This window comes from Ornithorhynchus anatinus, chromosome 12 (assembly GCF_004115215.2).
Source record: "Ornithorhynchus anatinus isolate Pmale09 chromosome 12, mOrnAna1.pri.v4, whole genome shotgun sequence".
NCBI lineage: Eukaryota > Metazoa > Chordata > Mammalia > Monotremata > Ornithorhynchidae > Ornithorhynchus > Ornithorhynchus anatinus.
Window position 1 is genome coordinate 8096765 of NC_041739.1, and position 18586 is coordinate 8115350.

The following is an 18586-nucleotide window of genomic DNA, read 5'->3' on the forward strand; positions in this document are numbered from 1 at the left end:
GGTCTTCGTAAGCCCAGTGGCTGCTGTAAAACCTGGGTGTGCTCTCCCTCAGAGTTTGGGGACATTCTCCCCTCACAGCCTGGCACACTCCCCCATTGCAGCCCAGAACACTCTCCCCTCACAGCCCAGCACACTCTTCCCTCACAGCCTGGGCACAATCTCCCCTCATAGCCTGGGCACACACTCCCCTCACAGCCTGGTACACTCTCCTCTCACAGCCCATCACACTCTTTCAGCCCAGCACACTCTCCTCTCACCATCTGGACATATTCTCCCCTCACAGCCCGTCAACTCTTTCAGTCCAGCGCATTCTCCCTTCATGGTCTGGACACACTCTGCCCTCCCAATCCAAGTATACTCTGCCTTCACAGCCCAGCACAATCCTCCCTCACAGCCTGGGCACATTCTCCCCTCACAGCCTGGGCACAATTTCCCCTCACAGCCTGAAACACTCTCCCTTCACTGCTCAGCACAATCTTCCCTCCCAGTCTGGACACAATCTCCTCTCACAGCCTGCCACACTCTCCCATCACAACGTGGCACACTTTCCCCTCACAGCCTAAAGCTAGCCCTTGCCTCACTAACAATAATAATAATGATGGCATTTATTAAGCGTTTACTACGTGCCAAGCATTGTTCTAAGCACTGGGGTAGATACAAGGTGATCAGGTTGTCCCACGTGGGGCTCACAGTCTTCATCCCCATTTTACAGGTGAGGTAACTGGGGCACAGATAAGTGAAGTGACTTCCCCAAAGTCACACAGCTGACAAGCAGCTGAGCCGGGATTAGAACCCGTGACCTCTGACTCCCAAGCCTGTGCTCCTTCCGCTGAGCCACGCTGCTTCTCGTAGCAGCACCAATAGTATTTCTCGTGTCCCTGTCCACGGGGAGCTTACAGTCTTATAAGGGAAACTTAAGACATTTCCTGTGAAGACCCAACACCCCTGAGAACATTTCTGAATTCACCTTGTTCCAGCTGTACAACTCACTGGTTTTGGCACTGTAACAACAGCCTCCGTTATGGCATCCGCTGTGGGACAATAGGCGGGTGGGGACGGGAGCCGGGAGACCGGGGTCCCTGGAACTTTGGTGTGGGGGAGGACAGGGCTGTGGGGAAGTGGATGAGGCCATTTTCCTTCCAAGGACCGGAGCTACCTGCTCGTGGGACCACGTCCGTTCCGAGCCATCCTTCACGCAGACGTCCAGCCTCACTTCTGTTCCCGTGGCTCCGTGCTTACTGTCCACGCAGAGATTAGCCACCACATTCCGAATCTGCAGGAAAGAGCAGAAACGCCGGGTGTATCACTTCCGGCCAGCGAGCGATGGGTTGGGAAGGTGGTGGGGGAGAAGGAACTGAGGGGTGTGGGGGGAGATGGTAGGGTTGCCTGGGAATGGTCATCCCAGGCATCATCGGTCAGTCGGTCGGTCGTATTTATTGAGTGCCGTGTGCCGGAGCCCTGTATTAAACACTTGGGAGAGTACAACAGTATAACAGACATGTTCTGTGTCCACAGTGAGCTTACTGTATTGGGAAGGGATGGATTCACCAAGAAAACAGAATGAATGTTCTCATGATAGGCAGGTGACACAAAGACAGAGAGCTTGGCTTGCAACTTGGGCTTTGAAAAGGCAAGACAGAGGAGAGAAGGGAAAGGAAAGGTGTCTCATTTGATACTACTTACTGAACATTTACTGAGTGAAGAGCACTGTACTAAGATCTTGGCGATAGTCCTTTTGTTCAGTGATTTTGGGGATTTCCTAAGACATCCCAGCTTTAGCTTCCTCAGAGTTTGGGGACATAATAATGTTGGTATTTGTTAAGCGCTTACTATGTGCAGAGCACTGTTCTAAGCGCTGGGGTAGACACAGGGGAATCAGGTTGTCCCACGTGGGGCTCACAGTCTTAATCGCCATTTTACAGATGAGACAACTGAGGCACAGAGAAGTTAAGTGACTTGCCCACAGTCACACAGCTGACAAGTGGCTTTAGCTTCAGAGAAGCATAGAGGAAGATGATGATGCCATTCACTGGGGTGGGGATGAAGAGATGGGGAGCTGCCATTCATTCATTTGTATTTATTGAGCGCTTACTATGTGTAGAGAACTGTACTAAGTGCTTGGTTATAACATCTTTGGGCCCAGAGAGCCTCTCCACCCCATGTTCCAGCCCAGAGCTTTCTACCTCTACTGTATCCTTAGCCCTCTCTGACCCTTCCACTAGTATTAAAAATTGGGGTTTTTATCGAGCGCTTACTAGGTGCCCAACATTGTACAACCTGCTGGGGTAGATACAAAATCAGCAGGTCCCATATGGGACTCACAGCCCAAGTAGGAGGAAGCACAGATGTTGAATCCCCACTTTACAGATGAGGGACCTGAGGCACAGAGAAGTTATGTGAGTTGCCCAAGGTTACACAGCAGGTATATGGCAGAGCCAGGAATAGAACCCAGGTCCTTTGGCTCCCAGGGTGATGATCTTTTCTCTAGATCATACTGCTTCACTAGGATGTGGTGTGCCAGCCAGCGGGACCTAACAAATACCCCAGAATGAATTATTACACTGTGTTAGATGCCCCAATGGGGTGCCAGTGAGGGGCGGGGAGGCAGATTACCTCTCCCAGACACCGTCTCAGGACTTAAGTCTTTCTACTATCCCTCCCCTACCCCAAGATCCCATCCTGACTGCCTCAGCAGGTGGGCGAGGGAAAGGGAGGTTATCATGGCGGGGAGGGAAATTGGCTGGAATACAGAGGGTAGTTGGGTGCTCCTGAGCCCCATTCCCCCAGCAGTTCACTCTCCAGACCCCGGAGATCCACAGGAGACCGGGTGTAAACTCCCGCTGTGTCTGTGGGAGGCCAAATGGGAGAGAAATGATGGCGTGAAGGGGCCCCCATTTGGTGGCATCTGATGGGGAGAAAGCCCACTCAACCTGGTGGACAGAGGATTTTTATTTCCCGTGCCTCAAAAGCTCATTTTCAGACCTGTGCGCCTGCTACCTGAAGCAAAGTACAGAGTGTACACACTGAAGTCGAGCAAACCCAGCCTCCAAAGATGACCTTTTGAGAAGCAGCAGCAGGAGTGACCGAATCGATCTGGTTCCCAGGGTGTGCACAGCACTGTACTAAGTGCTGGGAGAGAGTCCCCGGGGGGAGGATTTTCAGATCAGCCTTTCATTAATCTTTAGGGTTATTTGCCTTGAAAGAAAATCCAATCACCCAGCCAGAAACAGGAGAAGACCGGGAGGAACTATTGACTTCTCTCATCCCCGAGAAACTGTGATTCAAAGGGGAAGGAATGAGCTCTGTCGGTACATTACAAAGCAATTCTCGGAAAGTCTCAGTTCGAGTCCACTCAAACCGGATCATTTTGAATGGAAAATGTGGAAAATAACGGTTGGGGCAGGTGTCATCCTCAAACCACTGAGGAGTCAAGGAAATAATATATGCAAATCAATCATTCAACGCTTACTTTGTGCAGAGCACCGCACTATAAGCGCTTAAGTCCCTCGAGTTCCTTGAAAAAGAGAAGTGCATACATTCAATTAAAGGGATTATTATTATTGTCATTTTTCAAAAATAACAATCCGATCCAAACTGACTGTGAGCAGGGCGCTAAACTGAACGCTTGGGAAAGTCCAGAGTTGGTAGATAGGATCCCCACCCACTGAGAGTTTCCAATCTATGGCTGTGACCCAGAAAGGTGGAAAACGGGCATTTGTCACTGGGCTGCTGGCCCAGTCATACCCAGTCGAGGGAGGGGCTAATTACTGCCCTTAGTCAGGGTTCGACTAGTCCTTCCTGGACAGTGGGAGAGGTTTCCAGACACACCGTAGGGGCTAATGAAGAAGAAGCAGCGTGGCCTAGTGGATAGAGCACAGGCCTGGGAGTCAGAAGGACCTTGGTTCTAGACCCGGCTCTGCCACCTGTCAGTTGTGTGACCTGGGGCAAGTCACTTCGCTTCTCTGGGTCTCAGTTACCTCATCTGTGAATTCGGGATTAAGACTGTGAGTCCTATGTAGGACAGGGACTGTGTCCAACCTGATTTACTTGTATCCACCCCAGAGATTAGAACAGTGCCTGGCACATAGTAAGTGTTTAACAAATACCGTAATTATTATTATTGTTATTGTTAAAACTTAGAAAATGGACTGGCATAATGAGAATCAGGAAGTGGGGAGGGTGGAGTGGTGACAGACCCCAGTAGCACAAAAGCGCGGCCAACAAGAATACCTGGGTTATCGGTAATGCATAACAATAGCTGTGGCAAACACTGTGCTAAGCACTGGAGTGGATACAATACTATGAGATCAGACGATCCCTGTTCCACATGGAACACACAGCCAAATGGGAATGGGAACAAATTGAATTCCCATTGTACGGATGAGGAAACATGGGCATTGAGAAGTTTAGTGACATGTTCAAGGTCTCACAGTAGGCAAGTGGTGAAGCCAGGCTCTTTCCACTAGACCATGTTGTTTCTCGCTAGACCAGCTTTTTTTAATTAATGCTATTTGTTAAGTGCTCGCTATGTGTCAAGGACTGTTCTAAATGCTGGAGTAGATAAAGATAATCAGGTCGGATGCAGTCCCTGCCCCATGTGGGGCTCACATTCTAAATTGGAGGGAGAAGGATTTAATCCCCATTTTACAGATGAGGTAACTGAGGTACAGAGAAGTTAAGTGACTTGCCCTAAGCTACACAACAGGCATGCGGCAGGGCCAGGATTAGAACCCACGTTCTGTGACTGGCAGGACTGTGCTCCTTCCCCTGGGCCACAATGAATTAAGTCCTTGGCCATATGGATTAAACAAAATCCGTCATCTCTGGCAGATCAGGTATCATTGTGATCCACTTGATATCAGGAAAGCGCGCTCAGTTTTCTCCCCAGTTTTCTCTTCCACTCACCAACTCACTTTCCTCTAGCCACTCTCCACTACTCATTCTCTGAAATAGGATCTACACCTCCCCATTCCTTCTCTTCCCACTCACTCTCTTCCCAAACTTTCTATTCCTGCCATCTCTTCCTGCCCTGCTAATGCTTTGTCTTCCTCCTTCCTTTCATCTTCCATCCTCTCCTATTCTCAGTATCCCCTTATGACTTCCATCCTCTCTCCATCCTCTTGTCTTGGGCTTTTCTTCCTTGGTTCTCCCTTCGTTTCCACCTTGCCATCCTGGTTTATGCTGCATTGGATCAGAATGGTTGCTTGATTTAATAATCTGTGTAGCAGCAGGAATAATAATAACAGTATTTATGGAATGTGCCTTAGGTGCAGAGACTGTACCAAGAGCTTGAGAAATGCAAAACAAGGAAGTGACATATTCCCTGCTCATGAGGGGCTTCCATCCTGGTGATGTTTGAGCACTGTAGGGTCAAGATCACTGCCTGGATATCTCTCAGGCTCCAGATGTTAGCTTAGAGTTCCAAACATCCACAACAGCTCTCTCCCTTTTGTCTGGGAAAGCCACACAAAGGAACAAAAAGTCTGCTTTATAATCTCAGCATTTAGAAGAGTTTTCAAGAATCCGAAGAGACGGGAATAGGCCGTGGGAGTCTTTCGGCTTCCTGGACCTCTAGAACGAAACCCTAACACCGGCCTGAAGTCACTGAAAGAGCTCTGTGTGAGGCAGAGAAAGAAGAAGTCAGGTCAAGACAGCCATTCCTAGCTTCAGCACAGAGAGCGAACTGGGATAATCTCAGCCTTTGTGAGGTCTCTGTCAGTCAGGTTGGCATTCATCTTGATGAGGGAATTTGAGTGTCATCGAAGAGCTATTTGGCTCCCGAGACGAGGTTTCTCTTTTTGGCTCCGCTACAACGGAAATGTGACACATGGATAGGCTGAGAATGACATCTTTGGGACAGCAAGCTGACACCTCTTAAAAGAAATTTCTAGTTCTTCCTGGAAAATAAGAGTTGGTCTGTCCTAAATCTTTCATCTGCTTTCACATTTGTTACTTAGCACACCACAGAACTTTTCTTTTCTCTAAGACTTTCAAAGGAACTGCATAGATTCCTTGAAGGGGCTGGAGAAGGAAAGGAGAGAGGAGGATGGGAGTCGGAGGAAGTGGGGAGAGGATGGGGAGAAAGGATGGGGTGGGGGAGAGAGGATGTGGGAGAGATTGGGTGAGAGATGATGGGGAGAAAGGATGGGGAGAGAAGATTTGGGAGAGGATGGGGAAAAAAGAATTGGGGAGAGAGATGGGGGAGAAATGATGAGGAAGAGGGAAGGATGGATAGAGGAAGGTGGGAGGGTGGGGCAGGGAGAGAGGATGGAGAGAAAGATGGGAGAGAAAGGATGAGATGGGGAGAAAGAATGGGGGAAGAGGGAGAGATGGATGGGGAAGCTGGGAGGGAGGGATAGGAGAGAGGATGGAGAGTGAGGATGGGGGAGAGAGGGTGAGATGGAGATAAAGAAATGGGGGAGAAAGAATGGGGCAGAGGTAGATGGAAGAGCATGGGAGGGAGGGATGGTTGAGGATTGGGGACAGGATGTAGAGAGAGGATGGGGGAGAGAGGATGGGAAGGAGGGAGATGGAGAAAGAATGAGGGGGGAGGAATGGATAAATGGGAGAGGATTGGAGGGAGGGATGGGAAAGGATGGGGAGAGAAGATCAGGAGAGAGGATGGAGAGAGAGGGTGGGAAACGGTGAATGGAATACTCTGAGTATGTCAGTTGAGGAAGAACAAGTTTCTACTTTAAATCCATCACACCAAAGCCAGCAGGGCATCTTTGAAAAACAATTGCTTTAACCTCACTCTAGACCACTCACCCAATCATGGACTCAATTCACTGAACATCTCGGTGTCAATCAGTTTTTCTCGGCCCTGGATGCAGCATCAGTGACACAGTGTTACAGAGACTGCACGGGATGGATGGATCATTTCTTGGAAAACAACTTTGGCAGAATTCACCTCATTTGACCCTGATACAGTCTACATCGTCAGTCCCTGACAGGGCAGGGCAGGTGGGAAGGGGTTGGCTGCTAGGGCTTCTGATTGAAATTCAGATCGGAAGGGTCTAGAACATGTCTACCAAGCCTACTGCACTGTACTCTCCCAAACATTTAGTTCAGGGCTCTGCACAAAGTAAGCGCTCAATAGATAGCATCGATTGGACTGATTGGTGGCCTAGTGGAGACAGCACGGGCCTAGCAGTCGAGGGATCTGGATTCCAATCCCGCCTCTACCATTTACCTGCTGTGTGACCTTGGGCAAGACCCTAAACTTCTCTTAGCCTCTGTTCCTCATCCGTAAAATGAGGATTCAATACCTGTCCTCCCTTCTCCTTAGACTGTAAAATCCGTGTGGGCGGAGGACTGTGCCTGACCTGATTATCGTCTATCTAACCCCAGGGCTTAGCACACTGCTTGGCACAAAGTAAGCACTTGACAGATACCATTGTTATTACTGTTCTTAAGGAATGAAACACAGTGTTTTTTATAAACTCACAGAATGCGAGAAGTGATCGTCTTGTGACTTAACCCCTCTCACTTGCCTCCGACCAAGTGTCGGCCAAGCACACTGAGAAGCAGCGGGGACTAGCGGACAGAGCGTGGGTTTGGGAGTCAGAATAATAATAAGAATTCTGGTATTTGTTAAGCGCTTACTATGTGCCAGGCACTGTACCAAGCGCTGGAAGGACGTGGGTTCTAATCCTGGCACCATCACTTGTCTGCTGTGTGACTTTGAGCAAGTCACTTCACTTCTCTGGGCCTCATTTATCTTAGTCGTAAAATGGGAATTAGGACTGTGATTACCATGTGGGACAGGGACTGTGTCCTACCCGATTATCTTGTATCCACCCCATCGCTTAGTACAGTGCCAGGCAGAGAGCAAGCATTTAATAAATATCACAATTGTTATTATTACTACTACTACTAATAAAAACACTACCTCTGTGGCCGAGGGTCACTCACCAGATATGGAAAAGGAGCCAAAAAGGAGCCTAGGAACTCAAATGTAACAGAAGTTTCTGCCTGCAGTAGCTAAGAAGGTGGGGCAGGGGCACGGGGGAAAATTTAGAATTTTTTTTCTTCTTTCAATTTACTTCATGCCTGGCAAAAATAAATCGATGAGAAATTGAATATTTAAATTCAAAGCAGCTGTGTTTACAAGGAAAAAAAGAGGAGCAGTTAATAGTTTGTTTATGGATTGCACATCGTTTCCTAACTCGGTTTCAAGATCCTGGATAGAGACGGAGAACTTCCTTGTTTTCCTGGAACCAGACTGGCAGAGTCATGCGGCCGGAACGCAGATTCCAAGCGCAAACAGAGGAGATGGGGGAGGCCAGTGTTCCTGGCCCAGGCGGCTCATAGAGGATTTTGGGAAGTGAGAGCTGAGGAGACCTCTGAGCTGAACCCTGTGGGCCTTTCTCTGTTGGCTTTAAGACACACCAAACAACATCCCATCCTTCTCACAGCGACAATAGACCTTTGGATCTATTTGACGGCTTTGCCCAAACAAACAAGCTGAGTTAGAGGAAGATGAAAAATTTCCCAAAGGAAAGAACCCCCCCCCCCCACAAAACTACCTAAGGATGAAAATGTCTTTCAAGCGGAAAATATTTTAGAGAAGAAATGGGTCCATAGTTGCATTATGGATATTCAATATTTTCTTCCTGTACTGTGAAAGAAGTAGTCTGGATGGATTCCATTCAGTGATTTCTTTTAATTGGCAAGAATTCCCTCACACTCTCATCCCAAAGTTCGGACCTCATTTCAAATCCCTTGTCTTATGCAGCCCAATCAAGTTCCTCCTTGCATATGCAGGATGGTTTTCACTCACTAACGGTGACATTTATTATTATTAATAATAATTATGGTATTTGTTAAGCACTTACTATGTGCTATGCACTGTACTAAGCGATGGGATGGATACAAGCAAACTGGGTTGGACACAGTCCGTGTCCCACATAGGGCTCACAGTCTCAATCCCCATTTTACAGATGAGGTAATTGAGTCCCAGAGAAGTGAAGTGACTTGTCCAAGGTCATACAGCAGACAAGTGGCAGAGCCCAGATTAGAACTGGTTTAAGTGCTGACTCTGTTCCAAGCGCTGACGTAGAAGCAAGATGATGAGATTAGTTGCACAGGGACAATCATTCAATCAGTGGTATTTATTGAGCGCTTACTGTGTGCACGGCACTCTACTAAGTGCTTGAGAGAGGACAATGAAACAGAATTAGCAGATATGTTCCCTACCCATAACGAGCTCACAGTCTAGAGGGGGAGACAGACATTAATATGAATAAATAACAGTAATGGTAATAATAATAACGGTATTTGTTAAGCACTTAATTATGTGCTAGGCAATGTTCTAAGTGCTGATACAAGCTAATGAGGTTGGATACAGTCCCTGGCCCACATGGGCCTCACAGTCCTATTCCCCATTTTACAGATGAGGGAACTGAGGCTCAGAGAAGTGAAGTGACTGGTCCAAGGTCACATAGCAGACATGTGGTAGAGTTGGGATTAGAACCCAGGTCCTTCTGACTCCCAGTGACTCTATCCACTAGGCCTTGCTGCTTCCCCCATAAATAAGTAATTTGTAACGTATAAAGTTGTGCAATGAGAAGAGGAGAGGGAGAGAGGGAGGGAGGGAGAGAGAAGCAAAACAAGTCCCTCCTGTCTCTTTGGCAGGTTGGGCTGTGTCCAATGATCCTATCTACCCCAGTACTTAGTATAGTGTTTGGCACATAGTAAGCACTTAACAAAAACCATTATCATTACCATTATCATCAGGGGGTCGGAGTGGGGAGCTCAGAGCTGCTTGAGCTGAGGAAAAAGGGAGGCGAAAGGAAGGTCTTATCCCGACTCTTGCCCCCACAGCCCCCTGATCACCGTACCACGATCTCATCTATCTCACTGCTGATCTCTCACCCATGTCCTGCTTTTGGCCCCAAACACCCACCTCCCTCATAACCGACACTTACTCTCCCCCACTTCTAAGCCTTATTGGAGGCGTATCTCCTTCAAGAGGCCTTCCCTGTTTATGCCCTCCTTTCCTCTTCTCCCACTCCCCTCTGCGTCACCCTGACTTGATCCCTTTATTCATCATCCCTCCCTTCCAGCCCCACAGCACTTATGTACATAGCGGTAATTTATTTATTTATATTAATGTCTGTCTCCCCCTCTAGAGTGTAAGCTCATTGTGGGCAAGGACTGTGTCTGTTTACTGTTATATTGTACTCTCCCAAGTGCTCAGTACAGTGCTTGGCACATATTAAATGTTCCATAAATGCAATTGACTTAATGATTAGTACAGGAAGCCTAAAGGACTTGGACAATCTCTGAGTCTGCAGGGTTTTGGTTATCCCTAGTGGAAATGTGCTAATTAATCAATCAATGGCATTTATTGAGCGCTTACTGTGTGCAGAGTGCTGTATTTTAAGCACTTAGGATCACTCAGTCTATCGATGGTATTTACAGTACAATGTATTACACTGCAGTGCGCAAAGCAATATACTAAGCCCTTGGGAGAGTACAATAGGGTAAAGAGACACGATCTCTGCCCACGAAGAGTTTACAGATCAAAGAAGGAGCTTTCAGACTAGAAGGATGGTTGTCCAGAAAGAAGCACTTCCTTTGTGGAATCTAAATATCTTGTCTCCATTTTACAGATCAGGAAACAGATGCCCGGAGAGTTAAGGTCACACAGCGGGCCTATGCCAGAGCTCCTATAAGAATTGGGGCCTCCTGGTGCCTGCTGCTTTGAAAACTGAGGGAAAATGGTAACAGAATCAAATAATAATCACGATGGTATCTGCTAAGTGCTTACTACGGGCTAAGCACAGAGGTAGGTTGGTCACAGTCCCTCCTCGTCTGTCTCCCGGGGGCCTCACAGGTCTAAGAGGGAGGGCGAACAGGCATTTTTACCCCATATAAGAGATGAGGAAACTGAGGCCAAGAGACATGAAGTGACTTGCCCGAGGCCACCCGGCAGGTGAGGTCAGAAATGGGGTCTGCTGACTCCTCTCCCCGTGCCCTTTCTATCAGACCACACAGCCTCCACTTTCCAACCTGTTGACTCTTTCAGTCGCTGCTCAGTTCCTTTAGACCCTATTCTGCTGAAGCAGTTGCCTTTTCTTTTTCACGTCCATCGTGCACTCCCTGAGCGGCAGCCCTTGAACTCCGAACTACCACATGACAACACCCTCGACCTGTCCCCACTGTCTCCCAGAAGCCCCCTCCAACCGGCTGGGCAGACCGAGCATGGGGAATAAGGGGCCGGGAAATGACCTCTCCTCAGGCGGCGGCTGGGTGGACCGTACACGGTAAGGGGCGAGTTGGGGGCGCTCACCTCCCCCCAGGCGGCGGGCGGGGGTTCCACGGGAGGGTAGTACTTGGGCACGTCCCAGGCCACGGCCGCCATGAACCACTTGAAGTCCTTGCATTTGAGGTGTTTGCGCAGCTCCTTCTGGGCGGAGATGTCTCCGGTGGAGAGGTGGCGGTACTCTGGCCGCCGCTGGTAGATGTACTCGGCAAACTCGTCCATCCAGGTCTCTGCCACGCGCTTCAGGTTCTGTGCGGCAAGGGAGAATCAGTCACTCGGCCTTCTGGGCTCTGGCTAATTAATAATAATAACCGTGGTATTTGTTAAGCGCTTACTATGTGCCAGGCACTGTACTCAGCTCTGGGGCGGATAGGAGCAAATCAAGTCTCGGACTGGTGTGGGGCTCACTGTCTCAATCTCCATTTTACAGATGAGGTAACGGAGGCACGGAGGAGTGAAGTGATTTGCCCAAGGTCACACAGCAGACAGGTGATGGAGGCGGAATTAGAACCCACGATCCATGACTCCCAGGCCCGTGCTCTACGGAATACGCCGTGCTTGTACAACCTTCTTCCCATCCACTTTCAACCCCCTAACACACTCTTCTCCCCACTCTGGACCAGAAGCTCCTTGATGGCAGGGATTGTCTCTACTAACTCTACTTTATTGTACTCTCCCAAGCGCTTCATACAGTGCTCTGCGCACAGTAAGCACTCAATAAATACCACCAGTTGATAGGCTGATTTGGATTCTGCTAACACCACGGGGCACTTTTCATAACTCCCTCTGGGAAACTAGACTTTACTATCACACCGATTTTCAACACTCTGTTTCCACTTAAGGAACAGACAGTGCCAGTCAGGGTGGGACATCCCTGGCGTTGGGAATTCGAAAGGAAAAAAGAAGAAAGTGCAACACGATGCCCTCAGCCGGCTGGGGTTGATGCGTCTTAAGGAAACGAGAGGCTGACGCTGTCAAGTGCCGGAACGGGGATGAACCAATGGGACCAGAGGGCGCTGAGGCAATCTGTGTTCCTCGCTGTGGCGCCTAATTGCCTCATGGGGAATTAATTTTCCAGCCATGGCAGAGCTCTAGGTACTGATTACGCCAACTGGAAACCCACTGTGACACTCCTGGATCCTTTCATGGCTGCCTTTTTCTGTGTTTTTTTCTTATGGTATTTGTTCGGCGCTTTCTGTGTGTCAAGCGCTGTTCTAATTAAAATTAATCAGGTGGGAAACAGTCCCTGTCCCACATGAGTCTCACAGTCAGCTAGGAGGGAGAACAGGTATTCTGTTCTGCCGCCCACCTCCTCACCGTCCCTCGGGTCTCGCCCATCCCGCCGTCGACCCCCGGGCCACGTCCTCCCGCGGTCCCGGAACGCCCTCCCTCCTCACCTCCGCCAAACTGATTCTCTTCCCCTCTTCAAAACCCTACTTAAAACTCACCTCCTCCGAGAGGCCTTCCCAGACTGAGCTCCTCTTCTCCCTCTACTCCCTCTACCCCCCCCCCTTCACCTCTCCGCAGCTTAACCCTCTTTTCCCCCCATTTCCCTCTGCTCCTCCCCCTCTCCCTTCCCATCCCCTCGGCACCGTACTCGTCCCCTCGACTGTATATATTTTCATCACCCTATTTATTTTGTTAGTGAAATGTACATCGCCTCGATTCTATTTAGTCGCCATTGTTTTTATGAGATGTTCTTCCCCTCGACTCTATTTATCGCCATCGTTCTCGTCTGTCCGTCTCCCTCGATTAGACCGTGAGCCCATCAAACGGCAGGGACCGTCTCTATCTGTTGCCGACTTGTTCATTCCAAGCGCTTAGTACAGTGCTCTGCACATAGTAAGCGCTCAATAAATACTATTGAATGAATGAATGAATGAAAGCATTGAATCCCCATTTTACAGTTGAGGAAAATGAGGCCCAGAGAAGTGAAGTGACTTGCCCAAGGTCACACAGCAGGCAAGTAGCAGACGTGGGACTAGAACTCAAGTCCACTGGCTCCCAGGACCAGGCTTTCCAGTAGACCAAGCTGCTCTAGAGGAGTGAAAGGACAGACTGTGTAGCTCACATGAGGTCTCTAGGATGAAAGGAGTGGGTGCGTGGGGAATTTGGAAGAGAGGACAGGTCTCCACTCTGACCCTCCCGCAACGCCCAACTAACTGAGCCCTGCTAATACAGTCTTGATGAAAGGCAAATTCTGATAACATCACCAGTAATAATAAAAATAATGGTATTTAAGCACTTACTTAAATGGTACTAAGTGCTGGAGTTACACAAGATAAACAGGTCAGGCAGTCCCTGTCTTACAATGGGGCTTAGTCTAACTTGGAGGGAAAATTGGTATTAAAACCCTGTTTTACAGATGAGGAAACTGAGGCACAGAGCAGTGAGGCGACTGAGTCACTGACACTGCTCTATGTAGTCTTCCCTTTCTGCCCCATGTCGGACCAGGATTGGGTCTGATCTGATCAGCTTGTATATAGTTGCATCTACCCCAGCACTTAGTACAGTGCTTGGCACCTACTAAGCACTTAACAAATCACAATTTATTTCCTTCCCGGGTATTAATTCCCAATGCCTACAGTCACATCCACCCATTAGCCATCTTTAGTGCTTTCAGATTATTTACCCATACACCCCAGCACTTATGTGTACATATATAAAATCAATTGTGTGGTCAATTATTTATTCCAATTGTGCTATTTATTAATATTTTGACATCCGTCTCCCCCACTAGATTGCAAGCTCCTTCTGAGCAGGGAACTTTATTGTATTATTCCAAGTACTTATTACAATGCATTGCATCCTGTGGGTGCTCAATATGTACCAGGGAAAGGCTGATCAGCAATGGACGGTTACAAAACAAACTGAAAAAAAGCAGGGGAGGGGAGGGGGAAACATATGGAGAGGAAGAAGAGCCTTTTTCTCCTTCCCACCAATCAGCATTTCAACCAGCACCGGAAGAATCCCATCTTGGCTTGAAAGAGGTGGAGAGTGCTTCAAACGTTTTGACTAATCATTAAAGAAATATTAACCCAGAAGGAAGTGCTAGGTTGGCCGTAGATAAACATACTCTTCAAACAATAACCTAGCAAGGTGTGTGTAAACAGAACCGGGAGGTATTGGCTTTTGGGTATTTATTTTGAACTTCTCATCAAACGATTTTGGATGGTTTGGGGGGGTTAGGGGAGAGAGGTGTCTGGATAATGTGTTGGTGTAGACCAGGCTATAGTAATGAGGAAAAAAAAAAAAACAAGAAAAGAAAGGCAGGAATGAATCCCTTCCTATCACTTCCTTGTCAACCGGAGTTACCACTGACCCTTTATTTCTAATTCTGCTTTCCAGCTCTGCGTGGCTGCCAATAATCAGAGGTTTTCACACGCCCTCTGAGGAACACATCTATAGGTCAGTATTCTTACCAGCCTACGAAGCCATTTTAACTCCATTCCCTAGTTATTTCTTAGCCATCCCCGACTTAAATTTGCTCAACTGTCATGAAAGCCCCAACTCCACTCGCTGCTTCTTGGCCCTGCACCTATACACACATCTATAAATTATAAATAATTTATTTATATTAATGTCTGTCTCCCCCTCTGGATAGTAAGCTCACTGTTGCAGGAAACATGTCTACCAACTCTGTGATATTCTCCCAAGTACTTAATGCAGTGCTCTGCACACTGAAGGTGCTCCATAAATACTATTGATACTATGTGCCAGGCACTGTTCTAAGCAATGGGGTAGATACAAAATAATCGAGTTGGACACAGTCCCTGTTCCACTCGCAGTCTTAATCCCCATTTGACAGATGAGGGAACTGAGACCCAGAGAAGTGAAGTGACTTGCCCAAGGTCACACAGCAGACAAGCGGTGGAGCCAAGATTAGAACCCATGACCTTCTGACTCCCAGGCCCATTCTCTATCCATTAGGCCACACTGCCTCCTCTGGTTGAATCATCCACCGTGCCCCAGTCTAACCCTAATCCACGGCTTTGCCCAAGTCAACACTACACTATCGTATTACATCCCGGGGTGCCACGGTAGGTTTCCGTTTCTCCGCTTCTGTGGTCCGGTCTTTGCTGGGAAGTCAAGGAGGCCGGTTTTACCAGTCTTATCTGTTACCTGGCTCTGTCCCATCATCCACTGCGCCAGCAGAAGGTCTTACTCTCAATTTTGCCTGGTGTTGTGAAGGCAGACTAGTCAGGTATTCCCTAATGGTCATCATAAATGATTAATTAATCTTCCTGTTGACCTATAAATACTGTTCATCACGCTAGTTTGTAAAGGAATGGGGAAAAAAAAGACAAGATCCATTTGAATAACAGTGAAAATTGCTGGAGGGCTGGGGGATGGGGAGTAAAGACAGAATAGGATGAAAACAGAACTGCTATAATTGCAATTAAATTCCAAAGAAAATACCAAGGAAAATGGATGATGAAGAATTGAAATCACACCTACTCAAATCTCTCGTTTTTCTCCATAAATCTCCACAAAATAGGGACCATCTCTATGGGGATAAAAGGGGCCATTAAAAGGGCCACTATCTGCACCCTGCAAACATTTTAGGTCACAAAGGATAGCTGAAGCTCGGCCCCATGGAGCCAAAATGAACCATAGGCAGAACCAAGATGGCAGCCCCTACTTTTGACCCCTTGCCGGCAGGAAGAAGAGGAGGAGGAGAAAGAGGATGCTGTGGCCGTTGCTTTGCTAGGCCTCACTGGGCCCTAGGACTGTGTGTGTGAGGGCTTCCTTTGCTTCTGCTACTGAAGTGCCTGTAAGCTCCCCTCTAGACTGTAAGCTCATGGTGGGCAGGGAACGTTTCTATTGTCCATTAGGCCATGCTGCTTCTCTAAGGGAAATAACATTCCCTCCGCCTACAGGGTCAGCACCATCGAGAATCTCCTGTGTCTCCAGAGAGAATAAACTTTGGGAAAGAAGGTCTGAATGATGTGGCTTGGGCCTGAACAGCGGGGCGACAGCCACCGTCCAGGGAGCTTTATGGGCAGCCTCAGATTTACAGCGATCGGCTGGGGAAGGTCCATCTGAGGGAGCGGGGATTCCCTCTTCACCCTCGCACTTGACGTCTTTGCTGACCGGTTATTTTGGGATGCCAACCCAGCCATCGCTTTCCCTTGTCTGACAGAGCTTTTCTGTGTGCGCTCCAAGGAGACCAGCTACCAAACTCAGCTCCCAGAGGCCGGAGATTGCAGGCCCTTTGCCTCTCACACCTCCTGTCAATTCTACCCCTCAGCATCAGCTTCCGGCCCCTGCTTCACCCTGCCAACCGTATAAGCAACAAGCATAACATCAGAACCCCAGCGGGTCACGGCACTCGGGGAAGCAGCGTGGCTTAGGGGAAAGAGCCTGGGCTTCGGAGTCAGAGGTCATGGGTTCGACTCCCGGCTCTGCCACTTGTCAGTTGTCTGACTGTGGGCAAGTCACTTCTCTGTGCCTCGGTTACCTCATATGTAAAATGGGGATTAACTGTGAGCCCCACGTGGGACAACCTCATTACCCTGTATCTACCCCAGCGCTTAGAACAGTGCTCGACACGTAGTAAGCGCTCAACAAATACCAACATTATTATTATTATCATTATCGAGTCAGGGTTATAAAGGAAATCCCCCACCAAGCTTTTTCCAGTCGCCCCTGGGAATCGGAGGGAATCCACTTCTCCTTGGTGTAGCAGGAGTTGGAAGGCTCTAGAAATTCTAGCAGGCCTTCGATAGTTATAGAATCACAGCTGCTGGGATAGCGTTTTCATTTTTTCTCATCCATGAGGCTGTAAGCTTCATGTGGGCAGGGAACGGGACTCTTTGTTATTCTATACTTCCAAGGACCTAGTATAGCGTACGATTAATACATGTTGCTTCTGTTATTGCTGCTGCTACTAATAGTCAGTCAGTCAAGCACTTACCGTGTGCAGAGCACTTTACTAAGGCTTTGGGAGAATGCAATTCAACAAGAAACAGACACATTCCCTACCCACAATGAGCTTACACTCTAGAGAGGGAGGCAGACATTAATATAAAGAAATAAATGACTGATAAGTACATAAGTGTTGTGGGGCTGGGAGGAGGGATGATGAAAGTGCGACTAACTACTACTATTGCTTGAACTGTCTGGTTCTAAGACGTCGCAGAGTGTTGTTGACAGAAAAATCTCTTGCCCACTGCTCTTAAAAATATACTAGCTATTTAACCTCCTTAAGAAGGGTGGGTCGGTAAAACATTTTACAGACTGGTAACTTCTTAATATTTATTTGGAAAGCCGGCTTATAAAATTCTCACTGGTCGAGCTGTATTTCAGAGGCATTGGCTTTGGATCAGGCTCGTATAGATCATCCTCTGACATCAAAGCCCATAGTCCCCTGCTATTTGGGGAATACTTGGAGACCGTATGGAAATAGTTGTAAATTGGGCTGGTGGTGGAGGGTGGAGTGTAGGTGATTGGGGGGGAACTTATAGGACTCTCATACCCTGGGTGGCATAAATTATTACTGGGGTGTAAAAAGGCAGCACAGAGAAGTCAAAAGCTTCTCTCTCAAAGTAGCTGAATCATTTTTCATTTTAATTCATACTTTTATTTTTTTTGAAAAAATTATAAGATGCTCCCTAAAGAACCAGGTGAGCTGCAATATTTATGGACTTCTGATTGCTATAGCATCTTTTAAAATACGAATGAGCCCTCCAGTGAAATTTAAAAAGGGAAGAGATTAAAATTCAGGATTATGGATTTTTTTCTCTTTAATAAATACCAGCATTTTGCTGGGAAGTTTTGGATGGCAGCCTTAATTTCTTATCTTGTGACAACTTTAGCAAAAATTCTACATGTCCTTAATTCCAAAAGCCTAGTATTTCTTATCAATAAAATATATTTGGGCCAATATACATTTCCTAGCCGGAGTGGTTAAACAGCTCGAGAAACTCCAGAAATCAAGCAATAGTTTTATTGTACTTTAATCAGGCGGCTTGCTCTGCATTGTCCAATCGGTTGATTTGAAACTGGAACCAATCAAGGGACCAATTAGGTATCTTTCCCAAACTAGGGGTCCAGATTCTCTCAGGTTAATTCTTTTAGATATAAAATTGAACTATATCCGGTTCCCTAAGGGAAATTGACTATTTCTCATCAGTCAGTGGTATTTATTGAGGCTGTGTCCAGTTCACTGTAATTGTAATGTTGGTATTTGTATTTGTTAAGCACTTACTATGTGCAGAGCACTGTTCTAAGCGCTGGGGTAGACACAGGGGAATCAGGTTGTCGCACGTGGAGCTCACAGTCTTAATCCCTATTTTACAGATGAGGTAACTGAGG

The 18586-nt window shown here is 47.7% G+C and overlaps 1 protein-coding gene across 2 annotated transcripts in view; it reads right to left on the reverse strand.

Moving 5' to 3' along the window:
• Window positions 1–18586, reverse strand: part of GALNTL6 (polypeptide N-acetylgalactosaminyltransferase like 6) — a 772653-nt gene that overhangs the window by 16592 nt on the left and 737475 nt on the right. For both annotated transcript variants that reach the window (XM_029076387.2, XM_029076388.2), the window contains 2 exons: window positions 11297–11518; window positions 1157–1273 (listed from right to left, as the gene is read on the reverse strand). In XM_029076387.2, coding sequence (XP_028932220.1) covers window positions 1157–1273; window positions 11297–11518 — 339 coding nt within the window. The remainder of the gene's footprint in view (window positions 1–1156; window positions 1274–11296; window positions 11519–18586) is intronic.